This window comes from Parus major, chromosome 3, assembly GCF_001522545.3.
Source record: "Parus major isolate Abel chromosome 3, Parus_major1.1, whole genome shotgun sequence".
NCBI classification, from domain to species: domain Eukaryota; kingdom Metazoa; phylum Chordata; class Aves; order Passeriformes; family Paridae; genus Parus; species Parus major.
In genome coordinates this window covers 22159863-22181663 of record NC_031770.1, presented here as the reverse complement: position 1 = coordinate 22181663, position 21801 = coordinate 22159863, and the positions used below count along the sequence as shown (strand labels likewise).

At 42.3% G+C, this 21801-nt stretch overlaps 2 protein-coding genes across 2 annotated transcripts in view; one reads left to right on the top strand and one right to left on the bottom strand.

The window, feature by feature from the left end:
* The window catches only part of HHAT (hedgehog acyltransferase), a 152010-nt gene extending 146942 nt beyond the window's left edge, over positions 1 to 5068 (top strand). Inside the window, exon 12 of the transcript XR_001520425.3 lies at positions 1504 to 5068. The gene's annotated coding sequence lies outside the window, so the exon portion shown is untranslated. The remainder of the gene's footprint in view (positions 1 to 1503) is intronic.
* A 940-nt stretch (positions 5069 to 6008) lies between these two features.
* Positions 6009 to 21801, bottom strand: part of KCNH1 (potassium voltage-gated channel subfamily H member 1) — a 168377-nt gene continuing 152584 nt past the window's right edge. The window contains exon 10 of the mRNA XM_015620428.3: positions 6009 to 13131. Within this exon, the coding sequence (XP_015475914.2) occupies positions 12283 to 13131 (849 nt within the window). The 3' untranslated portion in view covers positions 6009 to 12282. The remainder of the gene's footprint in view (positions 13132 to 21801) is intronic.

The following is a 21801-nucleotide window of genomic DNA, read 5'->3' as shown; positions in this document are numbered from 1 at the left end:
CTTTGAGGAAGAGGGGAAATCTGCATTACAATAGATCATTTCTTGCATTATGGGACCTCTGAGAGCCAACCCTTCCTGGTGAGTCCTCATGGATACCCAGGGGTGTTCTGTGCACATGCACTGAATTCAACAGTCCAACCAGGAGCTGCTTGTGGAGTGGCTCCTCTGTTAGTTATGTGTAAAGAAGACAATGAAGACAACTTTGGTGGTTTTTAATTTTCTGCTTCATGCAAAAACAGTCACATCCAACACAGGTCCTGGCAGGGCATGTGAGAATGAGTCCCAGCTGCCTGTGGCACCCAGGTGCAGGACAATGTGGCTCAGCCATCCTCAGCCTAGGGGACCTGCACTGGCAGCTCCAAGCTTGAGAGGTTTTTCCAGATGCCACCAATGCCCAGGAGGACTGGAAAAGGAAAATTCTAATGGATATGATACACTTTAGGCACTGCACAGGAGACGGAGCTGAAGGGTGTCAAGGCTCAACTTTGAGGAGGCCTCAGCACCGCTCCCTTTAGTTCCCACAAACTTCAGCAATGTAAGTGAGCTGCTCCAAGAGGAAAAAGGGGTGTGCACTCTGTACCCACTAGAGATGATGCCAGGATTAAAACTATGTTCAAAAATCTCTTCATTCCTTGTGCTAGGAATCACAGAGATCCATGTGAGAACAAGTTAAGCTAACATCAGGATCTAACAGGTAGATTTTGACCACGAATTCGGTCAATTCGGTGGTGGTCAGCCGCACTACCTTTCTTAATATCCAGGGGCAGCTCAATGTGTAAATAGCCTTGGGTAGCTGCATATCAGCACCTTTCAGCAACAGAACAAATTAAATGGGCTACCTGTGGCCTGTGCCTTCCACAGCAGTGGTCAGCCTGCAGGTAACAGAAATGCATTCTATCCACAGGGATTTAAGAAAAGCTTTATATATGGTCGGGTAGCTGAAGTGAATCGTTGCAGCCACTTAAAATTAAAGTTTACTGCAGAAGTAGCACAGAAATATAACTTCAGCTATGACCTGTGGCATTTAAATTGTATTGGCACTCCTTCTAGAGCTGATCTTTCTTGACAAAATTAATTAAGTTTTATGGACCGCAGCATTTTTATCCCTGCACTAGCGCATTTGAGTTTCCAAAATTAGGTGGCAAAAATAGAAGAACTGGAAATGATACTAGAAGATCAGAAACAGCTACACTGTTCGTAAATTAATTAAAAGGCAAGTCATGGAAAAAATTTGGTCCAGTTGATTTTTATTTTTTTTCTTAGACTACTGCCAGAAGGATAAAGGTTGCTTTAGGGGCTCAGATATGTGGGAGGATTACCATATAATAAGCCACAATTCAGAGATAAAAATAAGCATTTATGAGACAGTTCTTGAAGTGATGCTGTTGCTAATTTATAGTTTATGGGTTTCTTTACTCTTGTGGTAATAGTTTTGTGCTGAGGTGGTAATTCATGCTGAAATCACAGGCTAATAACTTGTCTTTGGTCATATATTTGCTCCAGGCCACTTCAGTGACCTCTCCACTGCCTTTCCCCAGCTCTTGGCATCCTTTCTCAAGGCTACCTTTGGATCCAGCTCTGCTGACCCACACTTCACACACCACTGCTGGTGCCATCTGCCCAACTTTCACTCAGGTTATTCTTCTCAAAGTTCCTCAATTTGATCAAGTTCTGCCAAACATCACTTGCTAAAAATGAGACCTCCAAAGGGTCTGAAGACATCCTGCTTGTTTTAAACAGTTATGCCAATAACTGCTGACACCATGAACTGCAGGTTGGGTATGAGGCCTGACATAGGTGTAAGGCTTTAAAAAGTGTGATGGCCATTCAAAATAAAATAACATGCCACTTTTGGAGTACTTGCGGGTTCTTGCTGGTTGAGGAAATGTCTATTTTAAGAAACATTACATTTTCATACTAATCAGGTTTCCACACTTAATCTTTAAAACTTTGAGACTGCTGGCAGTAACCCAAGGGCACTCTCTGACAGTGGCAGAGACAACTGAGGCAGGGTAAAGTATCTCACAGCTTCTTCCAGCAGGCAAATCATGACTCAGAGGGCTACAGCCCTTTAGAACCCCCAGCCAAAGGAGCTTCTTGGGCAGTCAGTCCCATTTGCCCTTGTGCCAGTGTTGTGCTTCCCTTTCCTGCTCCCTCCCTAATGTCTGCCCCCTCTGTGAGTGTAACCTAGAAACCCACCCTCTCACACCTCATTTTCCAAGGTTTTCCTCGGATGCTTATGTGAGACACAGACAGGTTTCCTCCATAATGGATTTTCCTGGGTAAAGGAAATGCAGCAAATTCAAGCTACAAAGATGGGTATCCAGGGCTGTACTTCAGCTACATTATATGCTGCTTCCATTTGCTGCTGTGACCTTACACTCTTCTCCCTGGTTTAGACTGGGGTCAGAGCAACCAGCCTGCAGCCTTTCAGCACACCTGGCCATAGCTGCTCTATTTGCTGCTCACAAATGAGAGGCACCCACCCCGTTTTACAGAGCTATTTATGATTTGTGTTGGCAGAATTGTAATTTCATGCAGTATTTCATGCACACTTCCTGTACACTTTCCTAAAGGATGCTTCTTCCAATTTAGCTTTCAGCTGAACAGCTTTACATTTTTCTCTGTTCACTTCCACTATCCAGGTTGTATGTGCAGTGTTATCATTCTAAATGAAAAAAAAAATAAATACTTCATGTTGACTTGGGGCACTATATGGATTATCTTAGCTTTCTTCCCAGTTCTCATGCTGAGAGTGTTCAACACCTTTTCCTGTTATCACTGGTTCTTCTAAAGTACCTTCTGCTTAACTGTAAAACTCACCAAAAAAGATTGCTGGAGAGCTTTGAAAGCAATCTATTTTTCCTCTCTAAGCCCTGCTTGCTTTTCTTGTTGAGCTGTCTTTTTGGTCCCATTGCTGAGCACACAGTAACTCCCAGGCTTAGTAGTGCACTCCCTGTGCTACTGCTGCTTAGCATTTCCCCCAAGTGGCAGCCCCTGATGAAGAAGAGGCCATAATCTTCCTTTTATAGAAAATCCACACGTGTAAGATACTCCAGCACAGTTTCGTTGTGCCCCCAGTTTTGTAAGCTGGGAGACTGGGAATGTGGAAGGAAATTCCAGTGCAAAAGCACAAAACCCTCAGATTTGCACATAGAAACTGCAGTGACATTTACAGGGGGCCTGTGTCCCCCTCCCCAGGCAGGAATTAATAGCAAAGCTCATACTTCACCCTCATCCACCTGAACAGAAATATCTTCAAGAAAATCTCTACAAGGAAGCAAATCTTAAAAAGAACCAAAACCTCTGCAAGGTTTCTCAGACACTTCTGCCTCCGTAAATACTTAAAGTGGAGCTGCAGGGAGAAAGCTTCGGAATTGGTGATGATGGATGGAGCTGCCAAACTTAAGCTTGTTTTAAACCTACACCTGTGCCATGGGGCAGCTTAAATTTGAATTTGGCTGTACTATGTAAGGACTTGAACTTAATTAGGAAAGGGGAAGCAGGAATGGAAAAGGAAAGGGAAAAAAAAGCAAAAAGACAAGGCTTGAGCACATGTATTTTACAGATACAGCTGTGCATGAGCATCTCGGTAGCTACTTCTGACAGGCTTCAGGAGTTCACTTTCCCTAATGCCTTTTTTGGATTTCTCACAGGTTTTTACTCGTCCTGTCTTTCAAGAACAGGACATGTTAGTTCCCCCAGCTGCCACATACCAACACAGAAGTTGTGGTGAGTTAGAATGAAAGAAGCACAGACTCAATCTTCTAGGTGAAAATACTTGTATTGGCTGAGATTCTTTATATGTGTGTTGCAATTAAACCCCTGACACCTCTGGCAGCAATAGATACCATAGCAACACGGCATTCTTCCCAGCATTTTCTGGTTGGCTACACATCCTTACTAACCAGCCTAACTCCTGGAGCAGAAGGCAAGCACAGAGAACAGCTAATCAGCCAAGGTCTTCTCAGCCTCTGTGTTGGGGGCAGCACCTGCTTCCCACTGGGTGAGGGGCTCAGTGCTCTCCCCGAGCTTTGTTGGGGTCTCCTGAGCATTGCCCTGCACCAGGCACACACACTGCTGGGACATGCTGAACAGGAATGGTTTTGATTTTTACTTAGTGCTCTGGGAGCAAATAAAACCCATTGCTATTGCACACATGTGTGAGGGGGAGGGATTTGCTGCAGTTCAGTCCCACTGAACTCTCACAGGCTCTCACAGCACAGAAGAGCTGGTTTGTGCTGGTTGTCTTTACTCCACTGCAAAAAAGCACTAGAGACAGAGTGCTTCTGACTTTAACACGGCTTTAAAATGCACCACAGAGCAACTAAAGAACCTCCATTACCAAATGCAGAACTTAAAACTGCATAGGCAGCACTCACCTCCCCACAAACTGATGCACTGCTGGCCGCTGCTGCTGCACACCCAGATGGGTAAAGACCCCGTGTGCCTGGCAGGTGTCCCCAGCAGCTGCACACTAATTCATAACCAAACAGAATGACAATACCTGCTCCAGCTATTTCTGAGAAAAATCAGTGCTTTAAAAACCTTCTGTCCCTGCTGTGAATGTGCTCCCAGGTGGAGGGAATGAGGAGCAGGGGCTGGTGCAGGTGGGCCTAAGGCTGCTCACAGCTGCTGAGGCTGCTGTTGCCCAGCTGAGCACAGGGCAGCGTGCCTTTGAGCCTTTGCAATCTGGCAAATTGGGCAAATCAAATCTGGGCAAAAAGTGCTGCAGCTAATTACCTTTGGTTTGAAATGCTGTGGGGCTGCTGAGGGGAGAGAAACTGATGGGGAGCATTGTGTAGCCCCTGCTACACCTCCTGCACTAAAGCTTGGAGCACTGCCAGGGAGGCTCCAAAGAATGCAACAGCAAAGAATATAGTGAAGAATTCACAAAATGAGCACAAAAGCCTCTAGAGACCCCCAAAAAAACCACCAAAAAAACCCAAGTGAAAGTACATGCTTTCACTATGGTAACTGTCCCTTTTCTAGTAAGTATAAGGACAGTGTATAACATCATGCAAAAGAAAACTGGATTTTCATGCTGGCCAGAGAAACAATGTGAGTGACGAGAGATCCTGTCACACCACATATGACAGTGGATGCAGAAATGGTGTTAAAAATAGCTCCTCATTGTGCTCCTTGGCTGCTCTCCGTACAGTTCCACCCCAGCTCAGCAGTCTGAAAGCTTATGCTTTATTGCTGTTTTTCTTGAGATAAGATTGACAATCCCATGCAGTGTCTTAATACAGGTGACAGCCACATTCAGCAGACCCTTGTGTGAGAGGATGGAGAATGAACCACAAAAATGTCTGCAAAGCTCACAGGGCCCAGGCTGACATCCTGAAGACTAAAACTTTGTATGAACTTCAGCACGGCTTCTGGCCTGCAGGAATGACTGCTGACTGTGACCCTGTCACGTGTGTTCATCCTGATCTGAAAGGATCTCCCATTCCCATGACCTTTGTTTACTGATTCCCTTGCTAAGGAAGCCAACAAAGTAACATTCACTGCTGCCTGTCACTGCCAGGGGCTTCCTCTGTGGGGTTTGTCTTTGTGTAAGTCCATGGTGAGGTCACTATCTTCTGCAGCAGATGACAGGAAACCAGAAGCTTCTTTGATCTCTGTTTTCCATGAGTTCTGTAGAAGTTCTCAGATACTGCAGTAGTGAACACAGTCTAAAACAAAGATCAATTACAGATATGTACCTTCAGGACATGGGACAATCATTTCAGACAGGTCACAGACAATCCTCTGGGGTCTGGTGATCTCTTTTTGCTCCGCAGATACCTGGGCACGACTGAGGTCCACAGCACTGAACACTGCCAAGGGTGTCAGGATATTCACTTTACAGAGCACCTAAGTTTAGTTTACAGTGAACCTGGAAATGTGAGTCCCTTTGCACTGATATACAGCAGAAAAACCTGAAAAACGACCTGAATCATTTACAACCAAAGCAATAACATCCCACTGCTCCACTGATAACACTTGAGATACAAACCAACAGCAACAAAACTGCTAGCCAGAAGTTCCAGAGAGTAATTTAAAACCACCTTGTTGATCTTATGAGCATATATTCAACACAGAGAAAAGCACACCAAAGCAACAGTAATGTATAAAATAGTTTATTACTATAATAAATAAAATTAAACTTCTTTTTTTACAAATATTATTTGTGCTTGTTTAAAAATGTTGACTAGGGATATCATTAATGGAGGTGGCTGCATTTGTATCTGAAACATTCCCAGACAGTGCGTATACATACATACATACACACACTGTCTATCTACTGGCAGCTGCTTTGCTGACCACAAAAATAGTATCTACTCATTCTCTGTTTCTAGTCATGCTTCATTGAACAAAGTGACAAATGCAAAGAAAAAGAACTGAGAGTATTTGGTGGATTTCTGAAAGGATAAAAACAAGTGAAGTACATTGAAAAGCGCCAAAGCAACTGCATTAACTGCATATCAATCAAGTGTCCATGCAGTGGTGGCTAAATATTGAAACGCAGACAGGTCTCCAACAGATGTACAAATATTGATTGTATGTAGGTACAATAATATAACACATTCATTGGAAAACTTGGTATTTCTTTATATAGCAGTTCATCCTGATACAAGATTATTGAACTTCTTTCATCTACAGCTAAAATGATTCTTTTTCTATGTTAGTGGTCACAGATTTAGTGGGAAGAAGAAAAAAACCCATGAGCCTTTCAGAACAGGTAGTGAAAACCCTGAACTGTTTAGTTAATATTAGGCATTTGGATCCAGTTACAGAAATGTTCTGGGATTACACATCAAATATGTTTACACAACACTCAACAATCAGCTTGAAACAAATTACAGTTGCAGGTAAATTCACATTAGCTTTGTTGATCTGTAGAAAAAAATCTCTAAACCAAAACACTTTTGCAATTTGACGGGTTGGCTCCCTGATATACAAAAGTGTTTAGACAATAGCTATGTCTCTTTGTTTTATGAGGGGAGAGGGCAATTGGAGTAATTAATTATCCTAATAAGAAGGCAATAAGTGGAGAAAGAAATGTGATTACCAGCAAGTGATTTCCATTAGATTTAGAAAGCTAATCAAAGTGCTTCATCTTTAGGCAACACTGTAAATACTACAGAACATTAAGAAGGAAGAAGAATGGAATCACAGTTTGAATTATATCACTTATGAAAGGGTCTTAAGGCTAAATGCTGGATACATCTTATTGCAAAAAAAGCTTTATTTTAATTTAATTGAATCAATGCTTCCCACAATAATGTGGTCAAAATGATGTCAGATTGGAGGATACAGTATCCTACTGTGCCTCGCCTCGAATTTCTGGAGCTTCCCCTGCACGGGACTCTCTAAAAAGTTTGTCTTGATGTATCACAAGTGCAGCTAAAACACAGACTTTGTTATTGCCAATACACCCACAGGAGACTATGTGGAAATGAATAATTTAGAAGATGCTTTTTACCACCTAACACCAGGACAAGAAAGCAGAGGTGCAGCAACCATGTTTTTTGCTGCCCATGAGAAGAAGGCTAGGCTCAGCACCTTTGAGACAGCCCCTGGTACCAGAAAAAAAGTGAATCCATCTATTCCACCATCTCTCTTGCTGGAAAAGCCATGAGAAACACTACCAGGGCAGCTTGGCTTCAGAGATACTGTGAGCTAGAAACAGCAGCCTTATCCCCAATAACTAGGTACACCATTTTTCCAATTTCACATGGATTTCTCTTTCCTGACTATCATGATCCTCACCAGATCTTCTCTCAGTCACACTATTTACCAGACTCACAGTATGAAGTTGAGGCCAGCTAGAAAAATCAAAAATCATGGCCTTAGAAGTTCAACAGTTAACAAACAAGACACTAACAGGACACTCAGTGGATGTCTACCAGGAAGATTTAAGCTCCCTTCTTGGACTGGAATTAATGAGGAATGTGCTTTTACTTAACAGAAATGCAATCCACAGACTTATCTATACATAGATATTATATATATATATGTGTATGTACACACATCTGCACAAGTGTAATCATACACATTGTTGTTTATATAGTAAAGACAAATTATGTAGTAATTTTTTTCACAGATTGGTTAAGAGTGATTGAAAATATATCACCAGATAGTCACAGTAAGTATCTTGTTCAGTTCCTTAAAGGGAAGTACTGTAGAAACAGAACATCACCTTCGAAGCTGTTAAACAGGGTGCTCGCTGGGATTCAGGCCAGAACTGTGGAAGAGATTTAAAGGAAGAATGGTGTTTTCAAAGGTACACTTGTAATACCAGACAGAAGTAAATGCATCTGAACAAAGTAGGGGTGAGGGCTGGGGTTTGCTTTTTTAATCCTTTTTCACGTGCTGCATATTTGTATTCTTTGTAACCACTGAAGCATGAACTTTCAGAAGTTCCCATTTGACCAAATCATAATACAGGTTCCTTTTCTCAACTACCTTCTTTTGGCTGACGTTTAATTACACCATATAGTTAAAGTGGAACACATCATCTCTTTTAGAATGATGCAGGTCATTTAGCAGGTTGTTAAATGGCAGAAGCACTATGCCAGAACAAAGTTAAAACTGAGGCTTTGGTTTTTGTTTGGGTTTTTTCTTTACACTGTCTACAAGCATTTTCTTGTGAAGGGGCAAAGTCTTATTTTCAGAGATCCTTCATTTCTAAGGTGGAAAATAATTTCAGTGAAAAGGCTTAACCAACATGTAGAGAGGAACGAGAGAAAAAGGAAAAGCTGACAAATAAAATCAAAGAACTAATAACAATTATGATGGATCTGCATGCCATCCAGCCATAGGCATCTGTCTGAGTGTAAGGCTCAGTGGAGAAAGATGGATTTGTAACACAGGGGCTGTCAGCCACTTTTTAAAGGAGAAGTACTGCATCAGCAGAGCCTGAGCACCATAGCACAGGTTCAGATTAGTCCAAGGTTCAAAGGAGTGGGCATGGATTTGTTGATTTTTTAACCACTCAGTAGCAGGGAATCCAAACACCAAAGCTCATCCTAGATAGTTTTGTTGTTTTTTTTAACTCTCTTACAACAAACACAGGTTGCTGAGGGATGATATACTCTCCTACAACCAGTTTTAGTGCCTGACAGTTCATAAAAATTGGTCTAATCTCAGTTACAGCTGTACAGGTCTGACTGACCTGTCAGGGCTCACCTGGAGCAGGCACACTGAAGGTGTCATTGTAAGGAGTAAGCAGAGTTTCTCTGCCATTTCATGACCGTAATAAAATGAAATTTGGTCATAATCTTCAAAGACATTAAGTTTTAAGTGGAATTCAGGAGTGTGTTACAATCTTTGAAGGCTTTACAAACAATAAATGTCTTTATAGGCCATTGTAAGAGCCTGAAAAAAGCCTTAGGAAAGGACTGGGTGCACCCACACACTGTTATACAGTGTGGAGAGGGGTTTGGTATCATTCTGAGTATCAGGCTACACAAGAAGCATCCCCAGAAAATGGGGACTTGTCTGCCTTTGTTCACAGGCTGGGCAATTATTACAATTAGGGGGCTTCTGGGGCTCATCCTGCTGGGATTCCAGGCTGGGCAATCAGCAGCAGCAGAATAACCTTTAACGTATCCCTGAGGGCACACAAAAATATCACTGAGAAACATCAATTCAGTATCAGCAACAAAGGGCCAGGTAACCTGCAACTGCACATTCTATTTTAGGTCTGCACTGCAGTTCTGGAGATACTAGGCACATACTTGGGAGGCTGTAAACATTTCCTCCCTTGTCCACCTGGGATAAGCTCATGTCCATGTTTATCCAACTGCAGATAAATGGGTGACACTTTCACAAAGGATTTGCTAAGACTTTCAGCCTTTCAAAAATTTTATGGAGAAGTGTCATGAATATCATGCTGGTGAGGAATTTGCCTGGATCAGGAAACTGACTCCAAGTCAGTCTCTTAAAAACTTGCTAGAACTTTTGTAAATCAATTACAAGTCCTTGTGTATCAGTACACCTGGGGTTTACTTATGTGGTAGTTACTGTCTAAGACTAGAAAGAAATCATGACAAAGTTCATCACAGAAACTGTGGATGGATGGATTTCTGTGGCAGCCATGCCATTGCTGTTGCAGGTAGCTGCTGCTAATTAGAGTGATTAAAGCACCAAACACAAACAGCATGGCTTTGGTCAGAAAGCACCTTCCTCAGCACTGCAGGTCTGCAGTGAGCAACTGTAAAAGAAACCAGGTACCACTGGAAAAACCTAAACATGGAACCAGAAATAAGTTGAGGAAGTAGCTTCTTGGTTTCAGAGTATCTCACTTTCCTGCTTGCCTTTTCTTGAGGGAGAGAAGAAAGTAACCTACAGATTTGAACCCAAGAGTTGTTTCTCAGGAGTATTTCAATCCTTGGGTAAGAATTCACAATCTGTAGGCACCTCCATACCAAACCAAGGAGTAAGACAATGAAAGCCAATCCTAAACCACTTGCCTCTGGACTTAGAAATGGTGGTGCAGAACTTGGAATAATTGTTATCTTTGAGAGCAAGGGCAATTGCTGCAGGAACAGGTACAAACAAACACTCTGACAGCAGGACCTGAGCTGGGAGGTTTGCACAGCATGGCCTCACCACTGTGCCAGTCATCAGTGGAGGTCCCAACTCCCCAGGGATGTCTGACACAGTTCTGCATTGCATTGTGCAAGCATCAGGCCAGCAGAAATCATTAAAATTGATTGTATTCCTTGCCTCTTCTGTACTTAACATGAATGACAGTCTTCCCCAAAAAATCCCGTGTTTCTTTGTAAAAGACTTAGTACCAAGGAAAAAGAACGAGACTTAACACACACAGCATTAAGACCTATTGCCATTAAAAATGAAAACCCCTTAAAGTGTGGTATGGTACCGTACTTCTGAGATCTAAGCTACTGTTAAGCAGTGAACATACCAGATCAGTGGAGTGAATATATTGTGGAGGTACACCTGTATCCCAAGGCGAGAACAGAAGTCATGATACCATCTATGCTACCCTATATGAATAATGAAGAATAGTTTTGGTAAAGTGCTTCAATCTTTCTCTGAAAAAAGTTATGAAAATATAAATTTTGGAAACATCTCCTTCTTTAAGAAGCAGATCTCTTTGTTTCCTTGCTACAATAGCACTTGCATACAGTAAGCACTGTATTTCTACCTCTACTATCCATTTGCTTCCAAGCTAGATTAGACCAGGAACGATACATCTGGATGTAGAGGAAAATGCCACCATCTAAAATCGTTCAAAATTCTGTGAAAGCCTTTGGCTACAATGAACATTATCAAAACAGAAACTTCTGAATAATAATTTAACAAGAATTAAAAGAGCAGATTCATAGCAGAACAGGACATAAATGCCACAGTATATTTTCATCGGGAGGCAAATCTGCAGGACCTGTTAGTGATGTTTCAAATATGCTGAGCTGCTCTAAGGTACACTGCACACCCAACCCTCTTGCAGCTGGAGTTTAAAGCAAAAGTAGCAAACGTTGAAAGACCTCTGAGACAGAAGATAAGTTTTTCAAAAAACATGAAAAGTTTTGAAAAAAAACAGGTCCTTGATTCAATGAATGACAGTGTGGAAGATCCCATTTATTAATAGGTCTGAAATATGGTGGCTATTTTTGAAGATGTTGCCAAATGTAATTGTTTCAGCAATATGTCAGTTTGAAATTAAAAAATACAATTTTTTTTTCCCATCTTATTAGCCCTTCCTTGACTACCCAAAAGAAATTTCAGCACACAATGAAATACATGTCTCCTACTGCTCTTTGCATTATTACAGCTATATGAAAATATACTGTGACATCCAACATGCTGTAGAGGTGACTGGGACTGTGACAGCAGCAACAAAACAAAAAAAACAAACAACCCACCAAACACTGAAAATATAAGCATCCTGGCAAGTGCTTATTCATATAGGCATAACTCGAGCTAGGGACATAAGGCATGCTCCAAAAACCTCAGAGATCACCTGGGGCTCACAGGGATGGCTGCTGCTTTCAGAATTCTTATTCCAACATCCCAAGGGGGTTGGAGGGGAATGAGGACAAAGGGAGAAAAGAGAAACTTTAGAAACTGTACCCTTGCTGTCAAAAAGGCTTCAAAGTCAGCTGCCATCTTGACATGAGGTTGCAATTCCTGTTAGCATACCTTTTTAGACAGAGGGAACATGCTTAGTGAATGGGTCCCTCTCTCGTTTTCAAGAAAGATTAAATGTAAAGTGTTAGGGGGCTTTTTCTTTGTTTGTTGGTTTGTTTGTTTTTAAAAAGAAACACCTCAGCTAGCTCCAAACACGTCTCTTTCTGATTCTGGAGACTGCGGCCTTGATATTTCAAACAACTCCTGTGGCGACTGGGAACTTCTTCTTGAGGTTAATATCCTAAGTATCTCAGCAAGCTGATTTTCTATATTGGTCATTTTTGTGTTTAAAGCCTTGATGTCCTCTTTCAACTCATGTTTCACTTCTAGCATGGTGGCCTGAAGAGTCTGTTCTGGGATGGGATAAAAGGAATGCTTGACCTCGGTGAGGACTGGGCTGTGGTCCTGAGGACTTCTCGTCTCCCCAGCATTATCCAAGCGCAAGTCACTTTTTGTAATGCCACTGTCACAAGAGTCTGTCTTCTTCAGGGTAGCTTCTCCCGAAGCTTTAGTTCTCTCAGGTAAAGTCTCCATGGACTCTGCTTTAGAGACCTTGTTCCAGTCTTCACCTTTCCCACAGGCTTCCTTGAACTTGGCCCAGCCTTTCCGCCGGGGGTAGTCCCCCGACACCTTACACGCCACGTGGTCCGACGGCGGGGCCTGCAGCTTGGCCTGGTCGGAGGCCCCAGAGGTGGAGGCGGGCTGGTACGACACGGGAGTCGCTGGGCTCTCCCGAACTGTCACAACGCTGGCCTTGACCACTGCGCGAGCAGAGGACTGCTCCCCAACAGCATTGCCCTTTTCCACATCCAGGTCGTCTGGATCTCGGCCCCTCTCTGCTGCAAGCCGCGCTTCCTTCTGCTGCCTGAACCTCTGGAACAGCCGCCGGACCGGGTGGTCCGGGGGTAAGATCAGAGGTGCTTCGTTCTTCCTCTTCATTCTCTCCTCTTCTTCCCGCTTGACGTCGCTGATTTTCCGGAACACAATCTACAGGAGGAAAGAGATTTCACTCCGTGATTAACTGCACATTGGTTAAGGGAGAAAAGTTGAAGAAAGAATTATTTGAAAGAATCTATTTTAACTGAGAAGTGCACAACCTCTGCACATTTATAGCAACATTTTCAAATGTCTTATGTTGTGGGGAACATGGTTTATTTCATTATTTATGAGCAGACACCATCTGTCCTATAACACCAGAAAGAAAAAAAAAACCAGAAGAAAAACACTTCTCCAGCTCTGACAGGTCAACAAGGCAGTGCCATTGCAGATACAATGATCCCAGGAAGATACTTGTGTTAAAAGGTGACTTCTTATATTTGTTTTCCTAACTATGGTTTAGTACCAAGTTTCTAATGTTACAGAGCCATTCTCATCAGTCTCATCTCTGAGCTCACTCACTGCAAAAGATCTGATATTATTTTAGTGCAGCTGGGCCACTCGTGGTGCCAGTACAGCAGAGACTACTCTGAACTCTTTGGCAGTAGTTTGCAAAGTGCTTCTTGCCCTCCCTTCCTCCCCTATATTCTTCTAGAAGCAATGTGCTGTTCAAGGATGCAAAGCCTGACTCAGTCCCAAAGCCAGGGCCACAAGGACAATGGGAGATGAGCTTTGCAAGACATGAGGAAGCTGCTCATGGTTTGATTACCTCAGAAGCTTGTAGAGCTTCATGTCTTGATTTATCTCTTTATTGCTATGCAAAGGAGAATGTTTTCACACAAAGAAGCATTCATTTTCCGTCTACCCTCCTAATTATATCTTCCCGAGCCTCTAGGCTAATTGGTCTCTATAGGAGCAGCCCAAGGATCCCAAAGTACTGATAAAAGCCTCACAGTGTCCCAACTGTAGCCAGGCAAGATTTCTTCCTTGTATGTGGTGGAAACACATTCTCTTCACAAACTCTGTGCATTTTACATTAGTGTTGGTATTTTCCAAGCAAACCCAAAAACTCCACTCTAGCACTAATGAAGAACCAGTAAGTAGTCTTGTTTGAAAATGAGAAGTCCCCAAAGCTGAAGTTTGCAATACAGAGGGTAAAAGGTGCAGCCCCCAGCTTCTACTGAACACTGATACCTAATCTGTTTAGCTGCTTTTGGGAAAATCCACTCAAAGACCTTACACTTCAATTCCGAAATCACTTTGAGATTCAAATCATTATGAGAAAGTGTGTAAATAAACCCATCCCTTTGTTGCACACAAATTTAAATTAAACTAAAGTTAATAAGTACTTCTTCACTGGCACACACAAAATGAATGTTTTTCCAGACTCCAATGCTTCTTGACAGTTTTGTCATTGTGAGCAGGGAAAAAAACATCTTAACAGTGCGTCTTTGGAAGGAAGAAGTTGTCAGACTTGGCAGCATTTCCTAAATACAAAAGAATAAAATTAGCAGGAAGGATATTTTATTTCCAAGCTGCAATTAGGAAACTAAATATGAGATAAGAATAAGAAAACAGGGTACTTGACAGTCTTTTTTTTCTTCCCTCCAGGAAACTCACTATGCAATGAGCTCAGTAGAAAGTGGACAAAGCAGTGTAATCCTTACAAGTGAAAGAATAGCACTCACAGAAGGGAATTCAATGCAGTCCTGCAGGCTAATGGCTTCCCACATACTGGCAGTTTCCCACTTTACCTGAGGGATGAGTGTCAGCCCAATGTTAGGGCAACTGCCCTGCTCACTCTGCTGGAGCCAGGTGATGCCAAGCAGGGTCTCAGGGGGTCACTCCAGCAAAATCCTAAGGCTGGTTCTGGGGGCACAAAGTCCCCCAGCAAACCAAGGCAGCTACCTGACCAAGACAAGTCAATTGGTCCCTGCAAAATTCTGTGTCTCCAAGCCTTCCCTCTCCTGGAGTTTGTGTGTTAGGTGTGGACATCCACATCTGTGCCAGATGTAGCTAACAGGGCTCACTTTGTACATTTGTGCATGTTGTCTTGGTCTGACCTATGGAACAAGACTTGCCTTAAATGCTCAGAAGGGATGTCTGACTGGCTGGTGCAGTGGTCACACTCACAGGAATCATCAGAAAAGTCTTTTCAGACCCAGAGGCCAGGATGCTTTGCAGAGTCAATGTATGGGTCAACCCCTCCTCCACACAGCCCAATCAGCACTTGTCTGGAAAGAACTGGAGCACCTCTCGCTATTTAATGGCTGATTTTTGCAACATAAATGGGTAAGTTATGTGACAGAAGCTGTCTCTGCTACTGCACCATGCAGGAGAGACCAAATGAGCAAGTCTCAAGCAATCAATCCTGTATTAACAGCCAGGCCCAATCCATATTTGCCCTAGTCACTGCATATCAAGCACTCAGTAGCATGATCTCCATGGTGATGGACACAATAAATCTACCAACAAATGCAGAAAGGTGAGCACTGGATGGACCAGCTGTTGGCAGCACTTATCCACCCACAAGCCCCCACTGCTGTCCATGGCACTGCCTAGGTGAGCCCTCCCTGTGGATGCCAGGCACACTTGGCCATGGAGGATCTGCCATCAGCCTTCCCACTGTGTGGTGGTCAGACTGAGAGCCCTGAACACACCTTCACTGCTTTGCCTTTGGGAAATCAGACTGCAGCAGGAACAGGAATGTATGTAGGAGATTTATAAACACTGGGTACTTGCCATGGGTACTGCTACCATGCTAACGAGACCCCTAACTTCCATTTTCCACAAGGCCTTACACCAGTTCCAAGGGAAGTACACCAGGCCAGCAGCCACTGCATGAATGCAGAAATGCAACCCTAGGGTCTCCCACCTTGCTTGGCATCTTCTACAGATATGCATTTATGTGACATGGTGTGCTCATGTGGTGCAAGCCAAACATACACACATTTGCTAGGGAACATCCCTCCAACTCTTGGGTTGGCTCCTTTTAACTGACTCATGAGACACTGGAGAAACAGCTGCCAGAGGGCAACTTCTCTTCGGGAAGCTCAGGCAAAGCTGTCATTTGTGTCCTTTCTTGAAAGTTCCCCAGCACCATATTTCCTCCAGAGAGCTCCACATTTATGTAGTAAGCAAAAATATTACAGCTACGCAAAACGCAGCAGTAATTTAAAATACTTTAATTAATTCCATTTTGGATTTCTTCTGCCTTTTTTTTTTAATTAAATGCAAGTCCTTATAAATAAAAATACACATAACTTTAAATTTTACTCTTTTCTTACAAATTCTAAGGAAAACACAGTTTTTAAGTGGTTTATCTTCAGCAGCAGCCAAGTTATTCAGAAAATCTGGTTGGTATGCCGATGGATGTATACCTGCTCTCACAAACAGTAAGAGTACTAAGGAAAAGAAAATAGATTTCATTTGTTGTAAGGAAGAGAAGTCTGGAACTACTCAGACATTTTCATATAGAATTTGATAGGGCTACAAATATGGACCTTAATCCAAGTTAAAACCTAAAATACTGTGGCAAAGATCCCAAGACAGCTTTTAGAACAATTCCTCTTTATCTCTTTCTCCAAGCATTCATGTCTGTCTGGGAAGTGACAGAGCTTTATACCCTCAAAATCTCCTATACACTGCTCAAACACAGAGGATTTCACAAGTTATGCAGTTCTCCATAATATTGCACTCTTCAAGACCTAAGCACACAGGTCCCACAGAAAAAAAACCTAGTGTGAGCATTTTAACAGTATGTCAAAACCAAAAGATGTCAAAACCGAAAGATGGATGAAGAACCTAAATTGAGATGAAATAAGGTGAAATTTAAACACCAGGCCTAAAGCTGGATATTTCACACATCCAATCTCAAATCTCATTTCATAATTCTGCTTTTATTAAAAAGGTGCTGAATCTTGTACCTCCACAGGGAAGCTACCCAATCTGCCAGAAGTTGGAGTATTGTGAAGGTATCAGCCTAGATTTGCCAAAACCTTGAAAAATAGCCCTGTTAGGCACAGATTCTTGCAACTGTATAAACATTTAACCAAGGCATGCAGTGATGATGACTTGATAACAATTTTATTTTTTGTAAAATGCACTCAGAGACAAGTGGAGAAATGCACTGACATGTACTGCTACACTCCTGCTCTCTGATGTCCCCACAGACCTAAGACAGAACACTGTCTGTGACGACATTCCTGCCTGTGCACAAGTCCTGTCCAAGAAAGACGGGGTTGCACCAAGCACTTTTCCCTTTCCTCAGTATTATCTAGTTATGAAGACATAGTCTTAAGTGACTTTGGGTAAAAACTCTGCCTCTTTTGAATCATCGTAGAATTTTCAAGTTGTATTTCTGGAGTCAGTGTTTTTACAGATTAAGGTCAAAGTATTAAAAAAATGAAGTAGACATAAGTGAATACTTGGTTGTCAAATGTGGAGTGCCCAGCAACTGTTACAAGGATTTTACTGTGCTCAGCACTGAAACTCAAGCATCATTTAAATAACAGAGCATGGACATTATTTGTGAATATTACTTTCATAATTTCATTATGATAAGACCAGGAGAACAGATGGCAATGTGACCTCCAGGCATAAGGCAGGCCACAGGGTTGCTCTGCAGGGGTATTCCCTGGCAGGAATTTTGTTACCACTAGATTGCATCTTTTAGAAAAACACCCAGTTTGATGGCAATAAAGAATCCATCATGATATCGTGATGAAACATTGCTTCAATTTTTGATTCAAGGCTAAGTTTCATAGAATAATAGAACCATAGAATTATAGAATGGTTTGGGTTGGAAGGGACCTTAAAGGCCATCTAGTTCCAACCTCTCTGCCATGGGCAGAGACACCTTCCACTAGACCAGGTTGCTAAGAGCTCAATCCAACCTGCCCTTAAATGCTTCCAAGAATGGGGTATCCACAACTTCTCTGGCAAGCCTCACATTGAAGAATTTTTTCCTATTATCTTCTAATCTATCTGACTCTCTTTCAGTTTCAATCCATTCCCCTTGTCCTGCCACTACATGCTCTTGTAAGAAGTCTGTCTCCATCATTCTTGTAGGCTCCCTTCAAGTACTGGAAGGCCACAATGAGGCTACCCCAAATCTTCTCTTCTTCAGGCTGAACAATTCTACTTCTCTCAGCCTTTCTACATGGGAGAGGTGCTCTACTATTTTGTCCAGTGTCTGTAGTTGTTCTTGTCATGAACAGCCCACTGTTGGTTGTTCACAAACTCCACCAGAACAGTGCTGCCTGCCAAGTCATGGCAAGTCATGTTCTTGGCCTCTCCCCACACTCCCAGAAAGATAATCAATAGAAGGGCAAGGCAGGAATGATGTACTAGCAACCAGATTTCAAACTTGAATGCCAGCACTGCATGACACAGACTAAAAGATATGGGGATGCTACATTTAGACATATTGTGAATACATTGAAAACCTTACCATGACAAATGCTGAAAGAGACCTGCCTGCACCTGCAATGAAAGGATCTTTTCATCCTGTGCAAAAACATCCAAGTTTTTTTCAACTCCAATTTTTAAGGACTGATCCAAGACCCACAGGAATAGCTAGGAGTATGGATTTCATCATGTTTTGAATCATGGAGTTACAATTATGAGGCTTCTAGCCACAAAGCTGCTGCTATTATTAGCTCCACAAGCGTCCCTTCTTTCCACCTCTATAGCATGCACAAATACTGCAAGATTTGGCAGGTCTTCTTCAGCATAACAGCAAGTAGCACAGTATTTTTCTCTGGTGCTTAATAATTCTCTTTCACAGATACAGAAACATTCCCAGAGTCTGGAAGTGCCAAATATCATAAACAATTAAAAGCTTAAAATTACTTCATACAGTGCTCACAGAAAATGAACTTAAGCGTGAGGAAAACAATCATGAAAAGGCATTCATTATTACACAGTCTGTCTAGGATCTGCCAAGAACTGATGAAAATATCTTCAGGCTGATGTTAGTCTGATGAAAATTGGATCCAATCTTTCTTCCCTTTTTTATTTAATTTTTTTAAGAAGCAAAAGGGGAGAAAAAATGAAGAGAGACAGAAGGCTAACAAGAAAAATGCTTTTGACGCTGATGTTAAAGAAGCCAAAGCTGCATGTGATCAGCAGCGTGATGATGAGGAATCCCTGTAGCAGTATATTAGCAGGTGTCAGGGCAAAAGGAGCCTGTGTCTTTTGCAGTTATATGGGTTGTCTTGTCAGAAAGGGATGTGATGGATTGACATTTAAGGAACAAAGAGAAACACCTAAGGAAGTTAAAGCTGCTGGAGGCTGATGGGAGTTTTTCTCCTGGCCAATAACTGGCCACTTCTGAGAATTGACAGTAGTTTTGACCATTGAAAAGTGAGATGAACCTGTGAACACCACCTTAAGACTTAAGCCCGGGAATTTCGTGCTCTCTTTGGTTTCCAGTTTTTGAAGAGGTAACAGGGCTCCGGTTCAGCCTCATCCCCCCCAGACCAGACAAGGCCGCAGGGGGAGCAGGGCTGGCCGGAGCTCTGCAGGTCCCAGGGAGGATGGAGACTGTGAAGTGACAGAAGCCCCTTCTAGGAGGGCTCGCTGGGCCTTGTACTGCCAGTCCCTGGCTCGGCTGCAGTTTTTCTGCCACTGCTGGGTTTCACCAGAGACTGCCGAGTAAGGAGAGGGAAAGCCATTGGCCTGAGGCGTGCTGAAATAGTAGCCACACTCCTCCAGAGCAGCCGTGAAAAAAAATCTTCCATCATAGACAGCTCCAGCTGCTGCCCTGGCAGAGATCACAGAACCATCCACAAGGCCTGGGCAAGATTTTAACTCTTTCACTACCCAGATGAGACTTGCAGATTAATCCTTTTTTTTCCAGAGAAAGGGGAAGAGAGAGAGTGATCAACATATAAAGAGACAACATAAACTATCAAAGACAGTGAATAAAGGAATTAAGCTTCAGATGGGGAGAGAAATAAGGAGATGCTTTAATAAGCTGAAGTATTCTTTTACTAAAACTATGGAGATGGACAATAGTGTTCTGAAAAATCTCCTTTAATTCATGACATTTTGGGAGGAATAGAGTATTTCAAAGTGTGGATTTAAGCAAATGGTGAAGTAGTTGTGATCCTATGAGATGCTGGAACAGAAAAAGAGAAGTAATAGTTGCTGAAGATTTGTGGCCCTTAAGAGGCAAAGAGAAAACTTCTGTTTCCAGAGATGCTCACAGAGACAGATGAAGAGAACTTTTGCCTTTGAATAACTCATCCTTAAAATGACACCCCTTGAATCATGACCCAGGAACACACCTCAGAGTGATGTGAAATGGGAGGAAAGGACTGATAGCAGAGTTTTCCAGGTGGCTGGCATCAGAGAAATAGAAAGCCATGAGAAAATGGTTTTCTTGTGAAAAACTCCATAGACTGACAAAAGAGAACTTATTTTTCTCTACAAAGACTGATGAAAGGACTATAGCAAAGTTGGGACTGTTTTAATAACCAGGTTTTTTTTGGTCTTTATGTTGTCATGTGAACAAGGGGAATAGTTGGGTAGTGGGGAAAAAGGGTTTCTGGAGGTTTTATTCTGGTTTCTTATTCTTGTAGTTTTGTTAATAAACTTTCTTTATTCCTTTTAGGTTCTAAGCCTATTTTGCTCTTCTTCTAATCCATATCTCACAGCAAGAAATTAGTAAGTTTTCTACTGATTTTTTAGCTAATGCTTTAAAACCACGACAGGAGGGGATCACTGGTCCTACCTTCTCATTAAACATAAGGTCAAGAGAATGTGCAATAATGTTGCAGAAGTCCTTAAATTCCTTCTAGTTTTACTGTCTATAACAGCAGCATTTCAGTTCTGCTTCTGAAAAGGAACAAGTGTCTCTCCAGTTAAGGCGACATCCCTTCTGGGCACTCACAAATATTTCTAGTTTTGATGAATTATCTGAAAATTCAAAGCAAACTAAGATTTGGAAGGTCCTGGCAGTGGGGCTGTAAAGGAGTGCTGGCACCAGGAGCACTGGTGTCAGCAAACCTCAGGAGACACAAAGCCCAAGAGCCCAACATGTGGATGGGCACAGCCTTTTATGCTGTAGGGTGTCATCACCCTGCCCTTGAGATAGAACAGTACTCACTTACTTTCCAAAAAACAGACTTCTGTGCACTTCACTAATAGACAAGTGCTTGGAAGAGACACAACTCCATCATTTCATGAGCATCCAGGCTACCCAGGTGAATAGAGGAAACAAGGGTTTCTGTCTCTACAGAACAACATTGAGGCTAAATGTTACTGTCAGGAGCACTGTTGGCTTCAACAGTGCTGAAGCTGCTCTCTGTGACAGCCTGCTTTGTAGCCTGATTACAAATTCTAGAAATACCAACTCAGATATTAGTGTTTAATCGTGTCACTATTACTTATTTAGAAGTTCTGCACAACTCAAGGCTCTACTCCTCTATGTCAAACTTCTCATTCTAATTCATGTTTACAGGCTGTGCTAGTGTTGAGTGAAAAGGGAAAAGCTTTTACAAAAATACTACTGAAAATTAAACAGAATTATGTCTAAAGCAATTAGTGGAAATAATAAAAAAACCTTGCCTGATCTGCAACAGACTTCCTAGCAGGTTTTGAGGCACTAAGAGACATCTCTTCCCCAAAACAGACTTTAAAACATTGTCAACAGTAAACTCAGACAAGTGCACAGCTGAAAACTAAAAACCACACTGGTTTGGACAGACACAATGACAGAACATTGTATCTCATTTAACAACCTCCTTAATTAATATAGAAAGAATGCAAGAGAAA